The sequence below is a fragment of the Rhinolophus sinicus genome, linkage group LG18 (assembly GCF_036562045.2).
Source record: "Rhinolophus sinicus isolate RSC01 linkage group LG18, ASM3656204v1, whole genome shotgun sequence".
NCBI classification, from domain to species: domain Eukaryota; kingdom Metazoa; phylum Chordata; class Mammalia; order Chiroptera; family Rhinolophidae; genus Rhinolophus; species Rhinolophus sinicus.
Genome location: NC_133767.1, coordinates 12,610,198 through 12,632,793, shown reverse-complemented (window position 1 = coordinate 12,632,793; position 22,596 = coordinate 12,610,198). Strand labels below are relative to the sequence as shown.

Sequence of the window (22,596 nt, the reverse complement as noted above, 5' to 3'; positions counted from 1 at the left end):
TGACGGCAGTGCGGTGCGGGTTTGTGGCCGCAGCCTGTGTCCTCACGTGTAAGACAGTGAGGTCTGACTCCAGGAAGGGGCGAGGACCACATGAGCCACCATGTGTGATGCTGCTGGGTTTGGCCCTCGTGCTGATTCTTGGGTTGGAACGAAGGGTCCCTAGGGACTCTGCTCAATCTTCTGAGCAGGTGGAGGAGGAGCCCAGGGCCCCCAGGTGTGCGAGATGCTGCTGCAGTCTGCATTGCTGATGCATCGCACAGATGTTTCCAGAGCACCTACTGTGTGCCAGCAGAAGGCAAGGTCCAGGCCAGTTACACTGCACAAGTAAATCCACGTCTTCCCAGGTTTGGTTACCATTAGGAAGAGAGTCAGCAGGTGACAAGATGGAGTCACATGGGGGACTTAATTTAACCCGTAGTCAGGGAGGGCTATTCTGAGGAGACATGTCAGCTGCATCCTGAAGGATGCGAAGGAGCTGGCCCTGAAAGAGCGCCCCAGGCAGCTGGCACAGCAAGTGAAAGGCCCAAGGGACAGGAGTGACCCTAGTTGTGTCCACTGAGTGGAAAGAAATGCGAGTGGCTGGAGTGTTGGAATTCGAGGATGTCGTGCAGACACCGCAAGACCTTGTAGGGCAGTCAGAGTTTTATTCAAAGAACAATCAGCGGTTTTTAAGCAGGGGAGTGACTCACGCCAGCTGTCATGTGGAGAGTGGATTAGAGGGGCAGTAGGGAAAAGCTGGTGTCCCAGAATGCCCAGCTCCTTTGCAAACACAGTTCCAGTTTGCTTCCATGGGCCCCTTCTTTGATTCATTTGCTCAAGAGTGGAACCGCTGTTTTCGGCTGGCCAAGGAGGCCTGCCACCCTCTGTTGTACTTGGGTTTGTCATGGTCTCAGTGTGAGTAGAAGGGTCAGTGTCTGATGGGTTCTTGCATGGGCTATACTGGATCTCCCTCCTTACTTCCCCCAAACAGACCCACCACCTTTATTAATGTCTGGTGTCAGGGAGGGGTTGGTCGTAGGGTGCCATTTCTCCGTGACCCCTGACCCTCACTGGCCCTGGGCTTGGGTCATGCATGCCTTGCAACCTGGAGACAGGGCCTTCTCTGGATGGGCCCTTTCCCTCGCTAACATCTCCCCTTTAGATAGTTACTAGTGCTGGGATCTGTCCTCTCCCTGCCAGCTGCAGCTGCCCCTCTGAGCCCTGAGCCCTGGCAGAGGGCCACGGGGAGAGAGCCTTTCTCTTTGGGTCCTTATTCCTCACATTGCCGGGCAGAACACACTAAAGCAAAATGTATGAGTTTCTGGTGGTTCCCACCAAACATTGCCTGCCCTCTGCCCCTACTCTCCTTCCCGATGCCACAGTTTGCCCTCACCGCATGGCTCTCTTGAGGCTATGCCCAGGGCACCCATCCTGAGTTCCTTCACTCAGCAAATCCATGCCCACCATGGGAAGGAAAATGGAGCTTGGGCCAGCTGGTGGAGTGAGTGGCACCAGGACTCGGGAGACCCAGCAACTGCCTTCTGCACAAACAGAGTAAGTACCTGAGGCAGAGGGCGGCAGTTTTTTGCTGTGGACACTGGGTAGGAGACGGTGGGAATCTAGGGTAGGATTCTGGCTCTGTCACCAACTATGGAGTGCCTTTAGGCAAGTCTGCTCCTCTGAGCCCAGGGTCCTCTTTGGGAAATTGGGGAGGCCCCAGTACCTGATATATATGTTGCCTGACTTAGAGGATACTTGGGGCGCTTAGCTGGGTAGCTCCCAGCCGAGGACTTAAGTTACTTTGGCCCTAGCTGACTCGGTGAAGGAAGCCTTGCCATTCACCCCCAGTCTAAGGCTGAGCGTGGTGGACTCGAGTGCTTAATAGGTGATGGGCGCCCAGGACGGTGGGGCAGGCGTGCATGCAGGCAAGGGTTGTGCCCTCTGGTCGCAGGGCTCAAATGAGTCCTCTTGGGGAAGGCAAGAGGTTCCCGCGCGCCCAGGGAGGCCCTGGGGCAAGGCATGCGACTAGGTCCAGCCGGGGGCAACGTGATCGTTGGGCATCCCGCGGGCCGCACGCCTGAAGCCCCAGAAGTCGAGCAGGGCTGGCGCGCTGCATCCTGGACGTTGTGGTTCTCGAGGGTCATGGGCGGGGCCGCCGCTCGGGGTGCGCGGCTATTGGGTGCTGGATGGGGCGCGTGCGGCTTCTGCCTTTGCACACGCCCTTTGCGCCTCTCAACGAGGCATTGGAGCGCCGCGATGGGCCCCGCCCCGATGCGGGTCAGCGATTGGCGGGTGGGTAGGGCCCAGGGGCGCAGCTGCCCGCGTATTGGCTGGGCGCAGCAGGGTCTTGCCCGCGCACGCACTTAGGGGGCGGTGCTGGGACCGCAGGGGCAGTGCCAAGATGTCGGCAGCGGTCCCGGAGCTGAAGCAGATCAGCCGGGTGGAGGCGATGCGCCTGGGGCCGGGCTGGAGCCACTCGTGCCACGCCATGCTGTACGCCGCCAACCCCGGGCAGCTCTTCGGCCGCATCCCCATGCGCTTCTCTGTGCTGGTGAGGACGCGGGAGGGCGGGCGGGGCCGGGCGCCGCTCGGACCCGCGCCCGTGACCCGGAGCTCCCTTGCAGATGCAGATGCGCTTCGACGGGCTGCTGGGCTTCCCCGGGGGCTTTGTGGACCGGCGCTTCTGGTCGCTGGAGGACGGACTGAACCGGGTGCTTGGCCTGGGCCTGGGCTGCCTTCGCCTCACCGAGGCCGACTACCTGAGCTCGCACCTGACCGAGGGCCCGCACCGCGTCGTGGCGCACCTGTACGCGCGGCAGCTGACGCTGGAGCAGCTGCACGCCGTGGAGATTAGCGCGGTGCACTCGCGCGACCATGGCCTGGAGGTGGGGCCGCCGCCCGGGCCCCGCCCCCCACCCCGGGGTTTGGCTCTGGCCACGCGGAAGGCACCGATGGGTAACACGTCCCCCTGAGGGTCCTCTGGCGGGGATGGGTGGGGTGTCACTACCTGCAGCAGCGGGGTGGGGAGTGACCTAGGGTGCGGGTGGGGCTGGGGCTCCCTCGGGGCTGTGTTCCATCTGCCTTGCTGCCTGCCATTGCCAATCCTGGGAGTGGGGAGTGGGATTGGTTGGGGGATGGGACGGAGCGGGACCTGCGCGAGGAGGTGGGAAATTGCAGAGCAGAAGGGAACTTGTGCTGGGAGGGAAGGAGGCTGGTATCTCATGGTGGGGAGGTTGAGGGCTCTTGTGGGTTTTATGGTCTGGAAGGGCTGCAAGTGACACTTGGTTCGTTTGGGCTTCACTGGCTGGAAGGGGAGCATGGGGTACGGACTGCCAGTGGATTGGGGCTGGGACTTGGGGGTGCAGAATTTTGAGAAGTGCATGGGGTGGGTGGCCTTGAAACCTGCTTGGGGAGGTGAGGGGCTGCACTGCTCCAAGGAGCTGGCTTCTGCCTTACCAGACCCTTCTTGGGTTTCCCATTGTCCTTGGCCACCGGACTCCCCTGGCCTGGCAGCTCAGACGCCCCTCCTGCCTGGTCTGGGCCATCAGTGTGGGGCCTGGCCCCAACCCTGGTCTCCTCTGTGCAGGTGCTGGGGCTCGTGCGGGTCCCGCTGTACACCCAGAAGGACCGCGTTGGTGGCTTCCCCAACTTCCTGAGCAACGCCTTCATCAGCACGGCCAAGTACCAGCTCCTCTTCGCCCTCAAGGTGCTCAACATGATGCCCGAGGAGAAGCTGGCTGAGGCCGTGGCTGCGGCCACGGAGAAGCAGAAGAAGGCCCTGGAGAAGCTGCTCCCATCTTCTTCCTGAGGTTGCTGTGCTGCCTGTCTGTCGCCCTCCCCTGGCTCTGTCTGGGCCCGTGGGCTGAGACTGGGCCCTGAATTCCTGTGGGAATGTCTCTTCTCGAGTGTGTCTGTGTTTGTACCCCTTTCTGCCTGGGGCACGTGGGCATCGCATCATCTCCACTGCTCCGAGCAGTCACGGGGCCCGCTGGGACCTCAGGTTGGTCAGTGGGTGGCCTGGGGGTGCTGGGCCTGGCTCTCAAGCTCAGGACATTTTCACCCACATCTTCAAGTCTCGGGCTCCCGGAGGCCCAGGTACCCCCCGATTTTCCAAGTGGGTAGGTGCACACGCAGTGAGAAGGTGGTTTGATCTTGTGGAGGATGCCTTGACCTGGGCTGCCTCCTGCGTCCTGCCCCAGCCCCATCCTAGCGTGGGTAGGGGGTTGTATTGTTCACTTTGGCTGTTGTTAGCTTGACTTCGTTAGATTTCCTTTCCTGTGGTCTGTGAACTGGGTGAGGCTTCAGCACAGCTTTCCCCCACTGGGGCTTGATGCCCGAGGATAGCCAGGGCCATGGGCGCAGCTGTAGGTGGGAGTTGTTGGACAGGGACAGTTAAGTGGCTCCTTTGCTTTTTTTGGTTCCAACTACCTGGGGCCTTAAGGACAAGGCCAGGCCCCAAGTGTGCTGGGCACTGTTAGAGTGGAGCTGCCTCAGGCCACGTGCCTCCCACCTCCCTGGGCCATCAGCTTGGCCTGGGGCCTCTGTGCTCGGGCCGTCCCCGTTCCTGAGCCCTGTGGCTCTGGCTGTAGCTGGTCTGAGCCTGCTGCTCTCTCCTGTGCTTTGAAAGCCTCCTTTTCTCCATTCTCAGTACGGTCTGCAGGCAGCTCCCCGGAATGGTCTGGAAACACTGGCCAAGTGTGCAGAAACAACAGTAGAGCCACCACAGGCAGGAAGGTCACTACTGGCGGTCTGTGGCCCTGTGCCTGGCAAGACTCCTCAGTGAAGCTACTGGAAAGTTTCCACAGTGCCTGCCCGGCCTGGGGAGGAAAGCAGTGCTCCCAGGCCAGCCTGGCGTCTGGTCTACCTTAGAGCCTTGATGAAGCAGCCACACTGGGCATAGGCACTTCACTGTAAATAAAAGACCTGTACCTTGTTCCTCTCTGAGTTCCTGGGGCACGGGGACATGCTTGGCTCTCCAGGTAGCTTCTATTAATCATGGGGGCTCTGAGCAAAGGTGGCGCTAACTGCAGATGGGGCAAGAGGGGTCACCAAGTCAGCCCACTATGAGCAGTGCTCCTGGTCCTGGCAGAGGGGCCTGGGCCCCAGTGGGTCACTGGCGCTGCGGCTTTCCCCTGCTTTGCTATGTCAGCCAGCACTGCATGTTGTGAGACCACAACTGAGCCCATCACCAGATCTTCAGTTTTATTTTCCAGCAAATACCATGCTGCCCAGGCGCCCCAGCCCTCTCCCATCAGGGCAAGCCTGAGTGTGGCGCCTGCGCTGTACGGGGACACGCTCTCCCCAAGGCCCTGTCTGCTCTTGGCCTCACCGCCAGGTTCTGGGCAAGAGGCCTTCGTCCTGCCTCCGTGGGGGCCTCACTGCCTGGCACCGGCCACAGCCCGGTCCCGCCTCTCTGCCAGCTGCTCCCGGGGGCCGATCCTCTGGCCCCACTTGGGGCCTGGGCTGCTGCAACTGCCCACTCACTGCCCTCCTGTTTTCCGGGCACACAGCTTCAGGGTGGATCAGTCACCCAACGTCAGATTCTGAGAAGGGAAAGAGGAGACTGAGGTGGGCGCTCACGCAGCTGCCAGCAGACCCTGCTGTCCGGGCCTGGGCCTGAGCGGCTGACACTCACCGTCCCTCCGGCTAGGGCTCCCGCCAGTTCTCTTTCCCATTCAGCACCTGCAGCTTCTCCAGGCCCTGGGTCACTGAGCACAGCACTCGCCCTGAGGATAGGAGCAGACAGTCACTGCTTTGCAAGTGTGGGCAGCAATGGGAGGAAGAGACACCCTGGGCGGGCACTGGGAATGGATGACCTGGGGTCTGAGCTGACAGGGCTCTCCCTGTTACCCCATGTCTGGTCCCTGGGCGGGGCCAAGAGCCACTGGCTTCTGTCCCCGAGACTCACCCATCTCATGGACTCGATCCTCCAGTGCTCCCGATAGCTCCGGGAGGCTCAGGGCCTGCAGGGAGGCCTGCCAGCCTTTGGAGTCTGTGGGGCAGAGCGCTGGGTGAGTCTGGGTCTGTGTTCACAGGCTCTGCCTCTGTCCTGAGCCACTGTGAGCAGGAGACCCACCCAATGGTCAGTGCCCGCGCAGCCCCTTATTTCAAAATGTCTTCTCTTGCTTGTTGACCAAAGTACTACTAGCCAGGGCCCGGCCCCAGGAATTAAAATGGGGGGTCGGTGGGGGACCCTGCCCTCCAACTGGAGGCTGCAGAAGTCACTTGAGATCTTTGTTGGCTCATGGGCTCTGCCTACCCACCACCAAGAGGGACGGTGAGGAAATGGGCTATGGCAGACAGGGTGCCCTCACCTTGGTCTGGGATTGTGTGTGCGGGGACCTGTGTGATAACTGCTAAGACAAGTGGAAAACCCAGCCCGAGGAGGCGTCCTTGCCCTCTGCCTGCCCGGTCTGGGGCCAGGACGCTGCTCTCCTTACCAGCTGTGGGGAGGGCAGGGCCCAGGGTGGCCCCGAGAGGGGACTCGTCCCGCTTCAGTCGGGCTGACAGCTCGGCCTGACAGGCTCTGCCGGACACAAGACCAAGTGCTGGTGAGGGGAGAGGCCTGGGGATGCTTTCCATGGCCCCAGAAGGCGGGATGGCAGACCCCCCACCTCCCTGAGTGTTAAGGTGGGGCTCTGCCCTGTCCCTGCAGCCTGCCTTCCTGAGCTTGGCAGCACCCTGTGCAGCAGCCGTACTGACAAGCTCGTGACCCGAGACCGGGCAGAGAACCTGCACGGGGTGTACAGGTTTTCAGGGCCCCATTGCTGCCTGCAGGAAGCAAGAGACAATGAAATGGGGGTGGCAGTGAGCCACCCTAGGAGGCCCTGAAAGCAAGTCCTTCATTGAAGAATCTGGAGAAAAGGAAACGTAGGGCCCGGCCCAGGGCCAGTGCAGGCACCCACTCCCACTCACCGCAGCTGGTCGAGGACAAGAACAGCGTCCCGGGCCAGGGCCCAGGTCTCCTGCAGCTGGGCAAGCACGTCCTTGCGGGCACCATCCTGCTCCAGGAGGCAGCTCTCTACCACAGCGCGCAGCTCCTGCTCCTGGGACACCTGGCCCCGCATGGTCTCCACCTCCTCACAGCGCTGCAGGGGGAGAGGTGGCGCGGGCGGGCAGGTGGGCCAGGGGACGCAGGGGACACAAGGCCACCCTCCATCTCTGCCGTCCTGACCCTCCTGGACTGGAGGGGGTGCTGACTCTACATCGGAGCTCCCCTGCTTTGGGTCCCTTCCTGGTGTCCACACTGGATGCCTGTTCTCTGCCCTCGTTCTGTCTCCCTGCTCGTCCCCGCCTAACGTCCCGTCGCTTTCTGTGCCTTCTTCCTGGGTACCTGCCTGTGTGTCTCCCCCTCAAGGAGGAGCCGTCATGCTATCTGCCCTCACTGTCCTATCCGGCTGTGTCCTTCTCTGCAGGTCTTTGTCTCCAGAAGCCTCTCACCATTTCTGACATCCCCTCCCTGCTCTCCCCATTTACTTTGTGCAGCTGGATGGCCAGCTCCTGCATCTCGGCTTCCAGCCGGTCAGCATAGGCCAGCTCCAGGGCGTCACTGGGGGGGCGGGCACTGCTGTGCCAGCGGGCAATGGCAGAGGTCATCTTCCTCTTGGGCCCAAACAACCTGCGGGGGGACAAGAGGACTCAGATCAGCACTGGCCGTCCTTCCATCAAGACGGTCCCTTCCCTTCAGGAAAGAGTGGCCCTGGGAGCCTGCAGCAGAGGACAGAAAGGGTTGTAGGAAGTGGCGACCCCACCGAAGGCTGGTCTCCCCTCCCTAATCCCCTCCCCAGCCGAATGCTGCTTTTACTAAACAGGGATTTCAGCCTGTGGACAACCATCCGCCAACTGGGGAAGTTCTCAGAAGTGAGCGGGCAGAAAAATGTCTGGGTGTCCTCAATGCAGCACTGTCAGCCGGGCCAGCTTGGGGGCCTTGAGCCACAGAGCCCAGGTCACCTGCATCTAAGCCAGAAGCTGCTGTAGGAATGGAGAGAGGACAGGTGACCGCAGGAAGAAAGCCGACCTCTACACAGGGCAGCTCTTTCCACCTCACTGCTGGGAAGCCACCACCTCAGCTGGCCCCAGAACTGTGGCTGAAACGAGGGACAGGCAGCCACAGATGGCCCCTCTGCACTCACGTGATGCCGATCTCCTTCAGGTCGCTCTCGGTGAGGGTCAGGAAGATGCGGAGGTCCACGTCCTGCTCCTCAAACAGCTGCAGGTACTTCAGACACCCGATCTGCTCCAGCAGAGTGGCAAGGTCCTAGAGGCCAGAGGCCGGGACAGGTCAGAGGCCAGCGGGCCACAAAGGCATGGGGACAAGAAGAGCATACGATGCAGCGCAGAGCCACTCTTGTCCTGCTAAGCACGAATTTGTGAGGTCGCTTAGAAGGGGGAGATCTGAGCCCTGCTGACCCCCCAAGGTCAGCAGTGGAGCAGCCCAAGCTGCCCCTTCTCTTGCGCCCTCAAGTAGAGCAGCAAGTCCAGAAACACTTTCCACCTACTTGTGTCTTTGAATCCAGTGTCTTTGCATTGCAGCCTTAAGGACACCGTTAGTATTTCCTATAGGGCAGGGCTGCTAACACCAAAGTCTCTTAGTCTTTGCGTACCTGGGACTATCTTAATTTCTCCTTCACTTCTGAAGGGTAGTTTGTGCTGGACGTACGATTCTTGGTTGAGTTGTTTTTCTTTCATTACTTTGAATATGTCATCAAATGTCTTTGGGCTCCATGGTTTCTGATGAAAAACTAGCTGTTAATCTTACTGAGATTCCCTTGTAGGTGATGAGTTCTCTCTCGCTTCAAGATTCTCTTTTTGCCAGTTGCATTATGACGGGTCTAGGTGTGGATCCAAGTTTAACCCACTTAGAGTTCATTTAGCTTCCGGAATGTGCAGATTCATGGTTTTGATCAAATTTGGGAAGGTTTGGCTATTTTCAAAACATTTTCTGCTTTCTGTTCCCTCTTCTCCTTCTGGTGTGTGTTGGATGCTTGATGGTGTCTCACAGGTTTCTATTCATTTTTCTTCATTCTTCTTTCTCTTTCTCAAATTGGACAATCTCAATTGGTCGATGTCAAGTTTTCTAATTTTTTTTTCTGTACACTCAAATCTGCTTGTTGAGTCCCTCTGGTGAAATTTTCACTTGAGTTGTATTTTTCACCTCCAGAATTTCTATTTAGTTCATTTTTATTTCTGTCACTTTCTTGACATTCTCTATTTAGATGTGGTTTCCTTAGCTCTTTGAACATATTTTTTTAGAGCTGATTCTTTGCTGAGTAGCTCTGTCTATTGTGGGGGCACGTCTTCCACACTCCGCCAGGCACGACAATCTACCTTAGCCTTTCCATCTCGCCTGCACGGAGCCTCAAGGTCGTCAGAGGAATCCTCAGGTCCTTCCTGACCACACACACAGCCTTGAGCATGTATGTGGCCTTCTAGGTGCCCGGGAATAAGTCCGAGCTTTTCAAAACTCCTATGGACAGCACCTTCCCCAGCTTTGCCTTTTAAGCTTTGTGATTAATCTTTTTACCTCAGACAGCTGCAAAGTTAAAACATTTCTCTGTGATTATTTTCAACACATGTCCTCCAAGGAGAGGGCTTTTGGTGTTGGATAGACAAGCTCTGAGTCAAAGTCAAGTCAAATATAACCTTGTAATTATGGTCTTCTAGGGAACCATCAGGTCCAGCGACGCCAATTCTTTGAAAATGAAACCCTAAAAGCATTCCAGCTCTGCTCTACCCGCTCCAGTGGCTATTACAGCTGCCCTCAACTACTCTCTGAAACAGCCTTAAGATGCCACCATCACCAGCAGCTCTCCAGTCAACATGCCTTTAAGGAATCGAGAGGTGCAGCTGCTTGCTGAGCCTGGGGAACACAGACCGCGGAGAGAGCTCCCTGGAGGGGCTGCAAGGAGACGCCAGCCAAATCCCAGGGTTCTAGTGAGCAGCAGAGCTGTGGCTTGAACAAACAAATGGCAAACAGTACCTCTCTGTCATTCATCTTAGTACCACCTACGCCCCCAGAGAGCAGGAGAATTCAGTAAACATACACTAGATAACTGAGCTGCTGTGTCGCACCTGTGAGCCCTAAGAAACTGCTTAGCCAGTGAGACCCACAACGAGGAGGGCAGAAATACCACTTTTCTCTGAGTGCTTACTACGTGCCACCCCTGTCTGCTTCACATGCATCTTGTCACTGACCCCTGAACGCAGCTCTATGCGATGGAGCCTATTTTTCTCCTCCCCAGGCGCAGGGACGCGGAGTCGAATACGGAAATGAGGGGAGAGACAGAGCCCTCCTGTGGAAAGAGACGGACACAAAGCCTGCAACTAGCCTCCCACCTTAGGAACCCTCTCAGCCCAAGAAGCTTTATGGGTCATTTGGTGGAAAACCACCACCTCGCTCTCTCTCAACAGGACCTGGTCCACCATGAGTACACGGTAACTGCCTCACAAATCACAAAAAGTGCCATCTTGCTACCAGTGTAACCGCCAGTTTCACAGATGGTCTTACCTGGGGTCCTGAATAGGTGGCCCTCTCAGGGTGGGGGACAGACCCTGGGGGACAGGCTGCCCCAGAAGTCCCAGTGCTGGGAGGCCACTGGTTGTCACTGTTGCTGTAACGATTCTTGGTCTTCATATAACTTTTAGTTTGTTTGCGAACCGAACTTTTACGTGTATGATCTGAATCCTGTGAGAAGAGGTGTGTGTTTAAAGTAACACTGAAGGACTATTTACCAAGGAAATGCAAATTAAAACCACAATGAGCTATCACCTCACACCTGTCAGAATAGCCACCATCAATAAATCAACAAATAAGTGTTGGCAAGGATGTGGAGAAAAGGGAACCCCCGTACACTGTTGGCGGGATTGTAAATTGGTGCAGCCGCTATGGAAAACAGTATGGAGGTTCCTCAAAAATTAAAAATGGAGCTGCTATACAATCCGCTTCTGGATATTTACCCCAAGAAGACAAAAACACTAATTCAAAAAGATATATATACACACCCCTATGTTCATTGCAGCATAACTCAACAGTAGCCCATATACGGAAGCAACCCAGATGTCCATCAATAGATGAATGGATAAAGAAGATGTGGTCCATATACAGAGGGTGCCAAAAAAATGTATACACGTTTTAAGAAAGGAAAAACTATTAAAATTACACTGACGGTAACCATTTTGAGCACCTCTTGTATAGCAGAAGTCAAACGTGACTTGTATTCATCTTTTGTTATCAGTATATACTGAGTATTACGATTTTTTTAAAACATTACTTTTTTTATTTTTTATTTTTATTGTATTTTTAAAACATTTATTTTAAGTGTGTTTTTCCAGGACCCATCAGCTCCAAGTCAAGTAGTTGCTTCAATCCAGTGTGGAGGGCGCAGCTCACAGTGGCCCATGTGGGGATCGAACCAGCAGCCTTGGTGTTACGACCATCGCGCTCTAACCAACTGAGCTAACTGGCTGCCCGAGTATTACAATTTTAATACAGTTTTTTCCTTTCTTAAAATGTGTATACATTTTTTGGCACCCTCTGTGTACAATGGAGTATTATTCAGCAATAAAATAAAGAATGAAATCTTGCCGTTTGTGACAACATGGAAGGACCTAGAGGTATTACGCTAAGTGAAATAAGTCAGAGAAAGACAAATACCATATGATTGCACTTACATGTGGACTCTAGGTAAACAAAACAAATGACTAAACAGAACAGAAACAGACTTATACATACAGAGAACAGGCGATGGCTGCCAAAGGAGAGGGGCTTGGGGAAGACAGGATTAAAAGAAAAAAGAAAAAGTCCATGAGCTTTGAAGTCAGCCAGACCTAGGTTCATATTCCAGCTTTGTTACTAACTAGTTGTGGGACCCTGGACAAATCCCTCAAAAACAAAACAAAACAAAACACCCCCAAAACTCAAAAAATAAATGAACTCAAAACATGAGTGAATACTGAAGGGCTCACAGCTGACATGGCTGCATCCAAACTGCTCTCTGCCCCACGATTCCAGCTTCTCAATCTGTGCCAGTCCCTCACAGGGTGGGGAAGATCTGAAATCCCCCACCTGCCACACAGAGGCTTCCACCTTGGTCTGTGCCACCCACCCCCAAGTGCTGCCCCTAGAGGGCGCCCCGGACCTTGTAGCCTAGCACAGCGCAGACACTGTCTTTGTTAGGAGATTCGCCCACCTCACACGAGCTGTTAGCATCGCCCCTGACACCAAGAAAGGGAAGGGAGGTGGGAGATAAAGAAGGAGAGGCCTCACCTCGTTGCTCTCCAGAGAGGCCTCGCTGCTGACTCCCGGGGCTCTGGCCAGGCCCTCGCTGCTGCTGCTGCTCCGCACGGCCCCCAGGTGGGCACAGAAGGCCTGCTCTTCTGACAATGGTGGGGAAAGGATGCGGAGTACAGGTCTCACTCGTGGTGACTCCGCGCGTCTGGGCTGTTTCATCCACAGCTCTCACCAACTCCTTCAACAGTTACTATGTTCTTCTGTTTCATGCCAACTGCCTGGCCCGAGCCCTCCCCTCCACACATGGGCAGGGTTTTTGTCTGTTCTGTTCACTGGCAAATCCAAGCATCTAGAACAGTGCTTGGCACACAGGGCCCTCAGTAAACAGCTGCTGAATGAATGACACATGTCCTATAACAAAGACACGTCCCAGAGGGCTCACCGATCGAGGAGCTAAACCTGTCTGGGACGAATCCCCCACGTGCTGCCTGGAAACACCGTCCCCATGCCCAGTTCTTCGCATTCTCACAAGAGCCAGAGCCTCTGCCTCTCGCCCTCTCGTTCATTCTCCACAGACGGACGCATGGCAGTGCCCCAACGGGGTGGGGTGAGTACATACCCCGGCTGCTGCTGCTGCTGCTCTCCACGTCCCGGTCATTGATGGGGGAGGTGACATCCCTGTAGCAGAGGCCCCGCCCTTCCAGCGGGTTTTCGTCACTGCTGTTGAAGGTGACATAGCCCCGTGGAGGCACCTGCTCTGTGAACAGAATTGAGCATGTAAACCCACACAAACACAAAAGGGGAGACAAGGTCCTTCCAAATGCGACCTCCTCCTCAGAGGGGCCTCCGCGTGAAGGAAGACCCAGGACTCAGGCAGGAAAGAAGGAAATGGGTATCTTCCCGGCCATGACCTCATCCACTCACCACAGTGACTGGGACACACTGTTATGTGCAGTTTGCAGGTGAGGGGACAGGCTCCTGTCCCATGGCACCCAGTCAAGCCCTGAGCCCTCTCCATCACACACCATGCTATTTCTTTTCTAAATGTGAAGAGTAGGAAATGGTAAGCTGTGTTTACAGACTCCTAAGCCAAGGAAAAACTCTACCACTAGGGGGCCCTTTTAGTTGGAGGCATCTCTTCTCACACACCAGCCTTCGTGGTCCCTGTGAGTTCTCAACACAGGCCTGCAGGGGTTTCCTCCTCAGGCCAGTCAACCCTAACCAAAAAGATCTGGCTGAGCAGGAAGGCAGGAGGCCCTGGGCTAAAAATTAACCACAGAAATACCAAATTATGCAACTTCTGAGCGTATCTACTGGCAAGAAAACAAGGAGCAAAGGCAGAACACAAACCGTAGAGTTTCATTCCCATTTCCCCCGCCCTCTCCCCACAGGAAGTACATATATTTGCGTGAAACACTGGCTGATGGGGCCATGCCTAACTTATTTTCCTCTTTATACCTTTCTGTAGTGAAACTGAGACTTTTTACAACCAGCACATTTATCATTCAAAAATGTTTTTTTAACTGTCGGCAAAGAATATATGCACTTACAGAAAATTTAAATAGCACAAGGTGTAAGAGGAAAAAACAAAACTCCTGAGATGCCAAAACCAACAGTCAACTACCATCATTACTTCAGTGAATGTTCTTCCAGCCTTTTCTGTGGGTACATGAAAAGAATTGTGTACAAATGGGTTTCAGCCACAGATTATTTCGGTAACTTGAAAGAATTCCATTTAAAAAAAGCAACTGTTGCACACAGATTAATTACTCCTCCCCCCGCAGGGGTAAGAACTATCGTTCCTATGGTCCCACCTCAGGGTGGGTGGGACAGGTAGCATGGACTCCCTAGAAGGAACAGACTCTGCCACTCAAAAAGAGAACAACTCAGCCAAACGTCCCAGAGCCATATGTTTACAAGCACGTCAGATGAGCCGCACCCTCCCCGCGGCAGGAGCTTGCCAGCAGCTGGAAGACGGCCTTCTGCAGTGGCCCAGGCAACCCACCCCCCAAGGACCACGGGAGAAGGTGGGCCTCAAGTTCCCAACCCAGGACTCTTTCCAAGCGTCTTAGAAGGGAATCAGGTTACTCATATACTCTTGACTGAAACACAGTCTCCTCTGACTGGGAAAGTTGGTTTCTTCCACAGCCAGTCTTCAGAGGTGCTTGCTTATGAGCAGGGCCCATCTAACCAGCCTGTCTGACCAGCAGCCTCAGCCTGGCCGCGGATGGGTGACAGGTATCAAAGGCAGATGTCACTCACTCCTAAGTCTGATCACTTAGGCCAGAGCTAGAGAGTGAGTGAGCATCAACCCCAACTCATCCCAAGAACTGTCTGCACCCCCCACACTCCCCAAAAGCATTGCACTCAACATTCAGGAGCTGACAACTTGAGAATAAGCTCAGGAGATCGGGAATCTCGGGCCCGAGGAATCTAGCCCAAGTGTACCATGTGACAATTCTCAGAAGGGTCTGAGCAGCAAATCCATCACCTGGAGAAAAGAGCAAGAGCAGACTCGTCCCTTGGCCTGGCCCAGAGGCACATCCATCTCAGGTCAACAAATGTGCTCCGTATTGTGCCCAGCTGTTAGGGCCAGAGACAGGAAGTGGGGCTCAAACGTCACGCTGTCCCTGCACTAGCTGCACTATGATGGAATGAAATCTGAGCCTCGCTACATTTCTGCCGCTGGAGAGAAAGTACTATTTGTAATTTTAACCAGTGAAAAGGAAAATCAAAGGATGAACCCAAACCTGAGAGCGAGCCAATGTACTCAATTTTGAGTCTTTAAGGGGCTGCTCCCACCCACTGGCCCACATTTCAGGAGACTAGGACGTGCTGGTTCTCAGCCAGACAGCGTCTTCGAATGCACTGTTGGAGAGCCGTCAGGAATGTGGAACGCTCACCATAGCAGGGCTGCTGAGTCTTGCCTCCCAGTCCAATAGCTGTGATCCTGGCCAAGGCCCGAGGCCCATCATGGATGCTGAGGCCCTTCTTCCGACAGGGCCTCTGTCTCTGCGGAGCAGGGTAGGATTCATCCGAAGAGCTCAGATCTTCATATTTTTCTGTGGGTCAAAACCAAAATGAAGACAGTTTGTCCAGTGATAGACTAACTTACTAAACCTCATAGTAAACTGGAAGAAAATCGTAACTGGTTTTATTAAATGAAGAAGAGACGTGTCTCCGTGACCTCCACTGAGATCAGACGCCACTCATTCGTGAGCCTCGCTCCGCTTCCTCTGCAACCATGTCTGACAAACCCGACATGGCCGAGACTGAGAAATTCGATCAGTCGCAATTGAAGACAGAAACACGGAAGAAAAACCCACTGCCTTCGAAAGGAACGGCTGAACAGGAGAAATGAGCAGGCGAATGGTAACGAGGCCCGCACCGCCAGTATGCACTGCACGGTCCACAAGCATTGCCTTCTGATTTTCCTGCTTTTAGCTGCTTAACTTGTAGGACACAGAGAGGTTAGATCCAGTTTAAATGACTGTGCTGCCCCTTCTCACATCAGAACTACTGACAACAAAGGCCACACCTGCCTCTCCCATCTGCCTGGCTGGCAGGGAAGGAAAAGAACCTGCAGGTTGGTGAAGGCAGAAGCTGGATGGGACAACAGCGAAATCGAGAGGAAAAACCAAGCCAGTCTGAGGTGTCCTGCAGGCTGTAAAGTGCAGTTTCATCAGAGTGCCAATTTTTTGTGTTCAAATGATTTTAATTATAGGAAGACAGCATTTTTTTAAGTATGCAAATAAAGTTTTAAAACCTGAAAAAAGAAGAACAAGTAAAGGACTCCCCTTGTAAGAAATGCCACAACGGGCCACTCTGCTGCTGAGACGGGCCACAGCGACATCTGAGGGGACAGCAAGCTTGCTGAACATGAGCTGGACTGAAAAGGTTTGTCACGATGGGGCAGTCTAATTCTTATTTCTTATTCCTTTCGTTGTCTGAGTTTGCCAAAATTTTTATAACAAGCATGTGTTATGCTTACAATCAGAAATATTAGGTTGGTACAAAAATAATTGCGGTCTTTGCAATATTTTTAACCTTTTAAACCGCAATTACTCTTGCACCAACCTAATACATTCTGTTCTAAGTTGAAGTGATACGTAAGCCCCATCTCTTCATAAATGCATGGCGACATCACTCACAGCTTAGCAATGCTATATTCTCAATGTGAACAACTTCTTGGGAAACAAGTGCCACATGAGGCTCTGTGTGCTGTGGTAGGAAGCACTGCACACTCGGTGCTCATCTGGGCTTAAATGCTCCGCATGCCCACAGCCACTACTGTTTCATAGCTTTTCATGGTTTCCCATATTTCATCACACCTAAAAGGCAAAATTCATGGACATATTTGTACAAGGCTCCCATCCGGTAAGGTCTCACTTTGGAGTTGGTAAACTGGACTGGAGACACGGAGAAGTCCCTCATTACCACTGTGCTCCATGTGAGCTGGTGTTTATTACAAAACAGTCCTGAGGCCGGGAAGGGAGCTGGGCCGAGCCCGGCTGCGGAAGGGGAACCAGCTCACTCGGGTATGAACTAGAACTCTTAGTGACTGCCGGGCAAGCCAGGCGCTTAGTGACCCAGGTTCCAAACGTGGACCAGTGACCTGAGTGGACCACTCCCTCCTTTCCCCATTCAACTCACTCCCATCCTCTCCAGGATCTACGTCACCAAGAGGAGCCCACGGTCTCGTCCAAGCAGATGATGGAGTCATAAGAAATCAATGTACAAGGTGGGGGAACCAAGGAAAAGGCAGCTCCATGAATCTGAATCTCCCAGCACGTCCTCTCCAACCTGCATGGTCGGCAGGAACCCCTGACAGACCCTCACGAACCCCACACCTTCAGCATGACCCAGATGGCGGAGAGCGTCACACACTTCCAAGTTCCTGTTTCTGTGAGGAGCAGACAAAAGCCCCTCTAACAGAGAAACAGCCGGCTCGCTCACCACTAGTCTCTGCAGGGAACAAGGCAGGTCTAGCAAAAACCACACAGGAGAGACACGAGGGGAAAGAAGTGCCAGTGTCACCCCGAGAAAGACACAATCCATTCTATGGGCAAAGGTCCTGAAAAAATATCCTGCTGGAGCAGAGCGTGTCCATAGGGAAGTGACTTAAGAATAAACATGGGACCTGAGGGGGCAGTCAGAGGAGCAGCGGGCCTTTTGGGGACAGACACATTCTGGAAACTGGGCAGTGAAGGGGAAAAAAGTAAGCAGGGGAAGTTAAGGATCGGACAAGACAAAGCTGTATCAGAGGACACATGATGCTTAGCCTAACTACACCTCACTTCAAAAAAGAAAAAAGAAAAACGGCCATCCAGTAAGGAGGCTGCCCTTGCACACTGGGGAGGACGGAGCTCTGGGACAAGAACTCACACAGCAGCCAGGCCACCAAGCCCCGGGTGTGAAATGCAGAAACGCAGAGGCACCAGCTACTCATCTACATGCAAACACTACAGGGAGCACACAATACAACGGAACCGAATACACACCAAGTGAAAACGCCGCTCCCTCCAAACCTCAACCAACAAGGGGTAAACAGGAAAACTGACACAACTCTCTGAATTGACAGATCCTTCAATAGAACCTGAGACAGGAAAAAGCACCCTGAATCAGAAATTTAAAACCGAGAACAAAGACACACACACACACACAAGGAATGGTGAGAAAACTGACTGAACTCAGGAAGGAAAGAGAAAAAAAGTCAAAATTTAAAAATGAAGACTAAATTATGAGGTGCCCAAGAAAGAACAGATTTGAATGAAAACTGAACCAGAAGTGTTGAAGAAAAGTACAAGACAACCAAAGAATGAATGACATCAAGAAAAAAGTAAAAAGGGTCAGAGAAATGATGGAGATGGAAGGCTGGCAAAATGAAAAATGGGAAAATAACCACTGAAACAAAAACGTTTTAAAAGGAAAGAGAAAAATACTATTTTGTTGACTTCTGTGTAAATTTGAAATCCTGGATGAAATAATTTCTTAGGAAAACACAATTTACTAAAATTGACCCCAGTGAAATAAAAAAGCTTAAGCAGACCAATTTCTATAGAAGAAACAAAAGAACCTTTCAAGGAACCACCCATAAAAAAAGACCAGGCGTAGATGGTTTCACAGGATAATCCTACCAAACCTTTAGAGGCCATGGGGCAACAATGCTGCAAATATTGTTTTTGAGCACAAAAAGGAAGGAAAACTTCCAAATTCTCTTTATGAAGCAAGTATAATACTGACAGCTATTCCTAATGAAGACAGAAGAAAAAAAAATCACAGACTCACATCATTTATGAATGAATAGCCATATAAACACTAAAACAGAATCCAACACCACATTAAGAAAATAATAGGGCCGGCCCAGTGGCTCAGGTGGTTGGAGCGCCACGCTCCTAATGCCGAGGTCGCCGGTTCGATTCCCGCATGGGCCAGTGAGCTGTACCCTCTACGGCTAAGATTGCAAACAACAGCTCTTCCTGGAGCTGGGCTGTCATGAGCAGCCGGAGGTCAGTGTGAGCTGCTGTGAGCTGCTGTGAGCTGCTGTGGGCTGCCGTGTGCCGCCGAGAGTGGCCAGCAGCCGGCAAGAGCTGCCATGAGCGGCTGTGAGCGGCTGACTGACGACTGGCGACCAACTGCCTCAGCCGGGGGGAGCGAAAGGCTCATACTACCAGCACGGGCCAGGGAGCTGTGTCCTACACAGGTAGACTGAGAAACAACGGCTTGAACCGGAGTGGGGGTGGGGAGGAGGCAGAAGAAGGGGGGGGAATCAATCAATCAATCAATAAAATATTTTTTAAAAAGAAAATAATAAATGCACCAAGTTGGATTTATGCCAAGAATGTAGAGTTGATTCATTATTAGGGAATTCATTTAATATAATAATATATATTAATAGCTCTAAGGAGAATATTCACAATCATTTCCATAGATGTTAAAAAAGCCTTTGAAAAAATTCAACACTTATTTCTATAGAAAACACTCAAAAATATAGGAAATGACAGATATTTTCTCAACATGATAAAATATATGCACACCTTACTCTTAAAGCCAGCACCTTACTTAATGTGGCTTTTCCGTTAAGGTCAGGACCTAGTGAATGCCCTCTAACTCCACTATAACCAAAATAAATGAACACACAAAACAGAAAAAAACTCATAGATACCGAGAACATTTTGTTGCTAGATGGGAGGGGGCTTGAGGAGATGGGTGAAAAAGCGGAAGGGAATAAGAAGTACAAATTGGTAGTTACAGAACAGTCATGGGGATGTAAAGTATAGCTTAAGGAGTATAGTCAATAATATTGTAAGAGCTATGTATGGTGTCAGGTGGGTACCAGATTTATCAGGGTGACCGCTTCGTAAATCATATATAAATGTCTAATCACTATGGTGTACACCTGAAACTCACATAATATTGTATGTCAACTGCAGTTGAAAATTTATTTTAAAAATAAAAATGTAAAAAGTATTCTGTGATTGAGAAAAAAAGAAGTAAATCTATCTCTATATGCAGATTATATGGGAGTATACCTGGAAAATCCCTAGAGAGTCAATAAATAAAACTAATTCTAACAGAGAAAGAATTCAATAAAGCAGAATATAAAATTGGTATACAGACATCAACAGCCTTCATATTCACAGACAATAAGCAAGTGGAGGATATAACGGTAGTGAAACCCCATTTACAAGACCAACAAAGACAATCAAACATACTTAAGTTACATGCAAAACATAATGAGGAAAAATTTCAACCCCCCGGTAAGACACAAAAGTATACTTGAATAAAAGCACACTGCTTATCGTTAGACAGGACGACTCAGCAGCATAAAGGAGTAGTTCATTTATAAATCTGCTGCAATCTCAACATCAAAATGCTGTTTTTCAGGAGCTAGACAAGCTGTATTCAAGTTCAGACAAAAAAAAAAAAAAAGCAATAGCTAGGAAAACACTGAAAAAGGAAGGCTGCAAGGGAGACTAGCCCTACTCCACAGTAAAACATGGTTTTGTCCTCTTACATTAATGGAAATCTGGGAAATGTGTAGAACTAGATCTAAAATTGTTGGATCAGGATAAAAAATATGTTGCATTGGGCCAAATTTATTGATATGGTCTCATTAAATAAAGATTCCATGTTTAATAAGTCAGCTTGAGTGGCAAGGGTGACTGACCCTAACTCTTTATTTGGTTATTTGACTGAAACCTGGACCCAAAGATATTCTATAGTAAATGAAGTTAAAATGGCACAACTTCCATAGAACACTGGAAATGAAAGTAGCTCTATAATTTTGTATAATCTACAAAAAGCCTCTATAATTAAAGTAGTGTGGTTGTGGTGTGTGAATAGACAGACCAGGAATAGAATAGGAACAAACTTCGTATGTGTGACCAAGACTACCTCTCAGATCACTAGGTCAAAGCTGAGCTTTTAAATAAACGACGCTACGACAACCAGGTAGCCATCTGAAAAACACCATACCTCACACTATACATGAAAGTCAAGTGTAAATGGATCAGAGACCAAAATGTAAAAAGTGAAACCATGTCACTACTAGAAGGAAACATGGATGAATTCTTGTACAACCAGGGCACAGGGAAAGATTTTCTGTGACTCAAAATCTAGAGGCAATAAAAGATTGATGAATTTGACGATATAAAATTAAAACACTTTTATGGCAACCAACACCACAAGCAAAGTCAAGAAGCAAAAACCTAGGGCGGCCGGTTAGCTCAGTTGGTTAGAGCGCAGTGCTCTTAACAACAAGGCTGCCGGTTCGATTCCCACATGGGCCACTGTGAGCTGCGCCCTCCACGACTAGACTGAAACTACTTGACCTGGAGCTGATGGGTCCTGGAAAAACACACTTTAAATAAAAGTTCTTAAAAAAAAAAAAAAGAAAGAAAGAAAGAAACCAAACCCAGAAGCAGGCCCCTCGTGAGGCTGCCCTACCTCGGGGTGGGCGCCACATGCCCGCATGCTGGGTGCTGGCATTCAGCCTGGCAGGTACCACTCTGCACCCCAGCTTGTCCTCAGACAAGCAGGCTTCAACCCTGACTGCACAGTGGGGTCTGAGGGGTGGGGAGGGAGGCAGAGAAGGTCTGGTGCCAAATCTCCTGGAGCAGCTGGGAGCAAGGGGCAGGACTACAGCAGAGGGAGAGGCTCAGACGCAAGCACCTGGGTGTAAGTACCTGGGTTCCGATAGAGGCTCTTGGGGAGCGAAGGAGAGTGAGCATCTATCAATCCCACTATCTTCATGTGTCCATACTGCTTGGCCAGCATTCGGGCTGTGGCCCCACTGTTGTCTCTCGTGTCCACTTTGACTCCCTGTGCAAGTTGGAAAGAGAACAAGAGTCAGGAAACTCCTCTGTAAAGCACCCTCACTTCCCAGGCTGCAGACCCAGATGAGAAGTGCACTGGCTTCTGACCACCACCCTGGAAAGGTCTGCCCAGGGTCCTCTAAAACCCCACAACTTCGGGAGAAAGAGGTACAGCCCTGTGTGGTCTCTCACTCTCTTCTTAATGCTCAGAGTAAGTGGGGGGCATGGGAGGGGCTGGCTGGCTCGTCAAACAAGGCAGTAATCCAGCCATCTCACACCTGCAGCAGCTCTCCAGGTTCATTCCCTCTTAGCTTTTAACCACCCTGGGGCAGGCAGAGACTTAAAGGACAGAGGCAGTCAGGTACTGGAGGTGAGGAAGGTTAGACTCAGGCCACTGTGCTGTGCGGCAGAGCCCGGCTTCACCCCGGCACCTGGGCGTGTGTCTGCCTCGCCTCATTTCTCTTCATACAGAACAGCTTCACTAGAGTTGCTGCCTTTAAAAATCATAATGAGAACGAGAGCCCCACCCTTCTGAAAGAGAATTTGGGCACTTTTATCCTACACCTAAAAAGTACTTATAGTCTCCAACACACTAATTCCACTTCTGCAACTCTATCCTAGGGAAATAACCCCAAATACAGAGAAAGCTTTTATGCACAAAGATGTTTAACATAACACATTTGCAATAATGAAAACCTGGAGACAACTTAAATGCTCAGGAGTGGAGAGTCCGCCATGTTACTGTCACAGATGCTGGGATTTACAAATAATTGGATAACCAAGTTTTCAAAAGGACCATGATACACATTATAATTGTGGCAAAACAAAACAAAAAAGTGTACAGAAAGCACTACTGGGAGGAAATATACCAAAACTGTTAAAATATTTTTTTTTAATTGGGGAATATTGGGGAACAGTGTGTTTCTCCAGGGCCCATCAGCTTCAAGTCAAGTCGTTGTCCTTCTGTTTGTGGAGGGCGCAGCTCAGCTCCAAGTCCAGTCACCGTTTTCAATTGTAGTTGCAGGGGGCGCAACCACCATCCCAGGCGGGAATTGAACCAGCAACCTAGTT

General features: G+C 51.8%; 3 protein-coding genes across 12 annotated transcripts in view; 2 read left to right on the top strand and 1 right to left on the bottom strand.

The window, feature by feature from the left end:
- Positions 1–48: 48 nt before the first annotated feature.
- Positions 49–4,912, top strand: NUDT16L1 (nudix hydrolase 16 like 1). 4 transcript variants are annotated; one of them, XR_002139558.2, is made up of 5 exons: positions 49–1,533; positions 2,368–2,530; positions 2,604–2,934; positions 3,566–3,788; positions 4,628–4,912. XR_002139558.2 is itself a non-coding variant. In XM_019756451.2 (5 exons), exons 1-4 carry the CDS (start codon positions 1,436–1,438, stop codon positions 3,785–3,787), a joined length of 744 nt encoding a protein of 247 aa, XP_019612010.1. In that variant the 5' UTR covers positions 49–1,435; the 3' UTR covers position 3,788; positions 4,628–4,912. The 4 variants fall into 4 exon arrangements, 3 of the variants coding, with proteins under 3 accessions (XP_019612010.1, XP_019612009.1, XP_074178804.1); XM_019756451.2 differs by having other exon boundaries at positions 2,604–2,864; XM_019756450.2 differs by having other exon boundaries at positions 2,604–2,864; positions 3,566–4,912.
- Positions 4,913–5,167: 255 nt separating this feature from the next.
- ANKS3 (ankyrin repeat and sterile alpha motif domain containing 3) overlaps positions 5,168–22,596 on the bottom strand; it is a 27,200-nt gene continuing 9,771 nt past the window's right edge. For 2 of the 7 annotated variants that reach the window (XM_019756436.2, XM_019756440.2), the window contains 13 exons: positions 21,397–21,532; positions 15,112–15,270; positions 12,828–12,965; positions 12,245–12,354; positions 11,711–11,743; positions 10,487–10,663; positions 8,112–8,236; positions 7,456–7,597; positions 6,895–7,067; positions 6,420–6,505; positions 5,888–5,971; positions 5,615–5,705; positions 5,168–5,542 (listed from right to left, as the gene is read on the bottom strand). In XM_019756436.2, the coding sequence (XP_019611995.1) occupies positions 5,626–5,705; positions 5,888–5,971; positions 6,420–6,505; positions 6,895–7,067; positions 7,456–7,597; positions 8,112–8,236; positions 10,487–10,663; positions 11,711–11,743; positions 12,245–12,354; positions 12,828–12,965; positions 15,112–15,270; positions 21,397–21,532 (1,443 nt within the window). In that variant the 3' untranslated portion in view covers positions 5,168–5,542; positions 5,615–5,625. The remainder of the gene's footprint in view (positions 5,543–5,614; positions 5,706–5,887; positions 5,972–6,419; positions 6,506–6,894; positions 7,068–7,455; positions 7,598–8,111; positions 8,237–10,486; positions 10,664–11,710; positions 11,744–12,244; positions 12,355–12,827; positions 12,966–15,111; positions 15,271–21,396; positions 21,533–22,596) is intronic. The other 5 variants (XM_019756437.2, XM_019756438.2, XM_074322691.1 and 2 more) reach the window with 5 other exon arrangements.
- LOC141569451 (thymosin beta-4-like) lies at positions 15,267–18,724 on the top strand. The gene has a single exon (XM_074322704.1). The coding sequence runs from the start codon at positions 15,453–15,455 to the stop codon at positions 15,567–15,569; it is 117 nt and encodes a 38-aa protein (XP_074178805.1). The 5' UTR covers positions 15,267–15,452; the 3' UTR covers positions 15,570–18,724.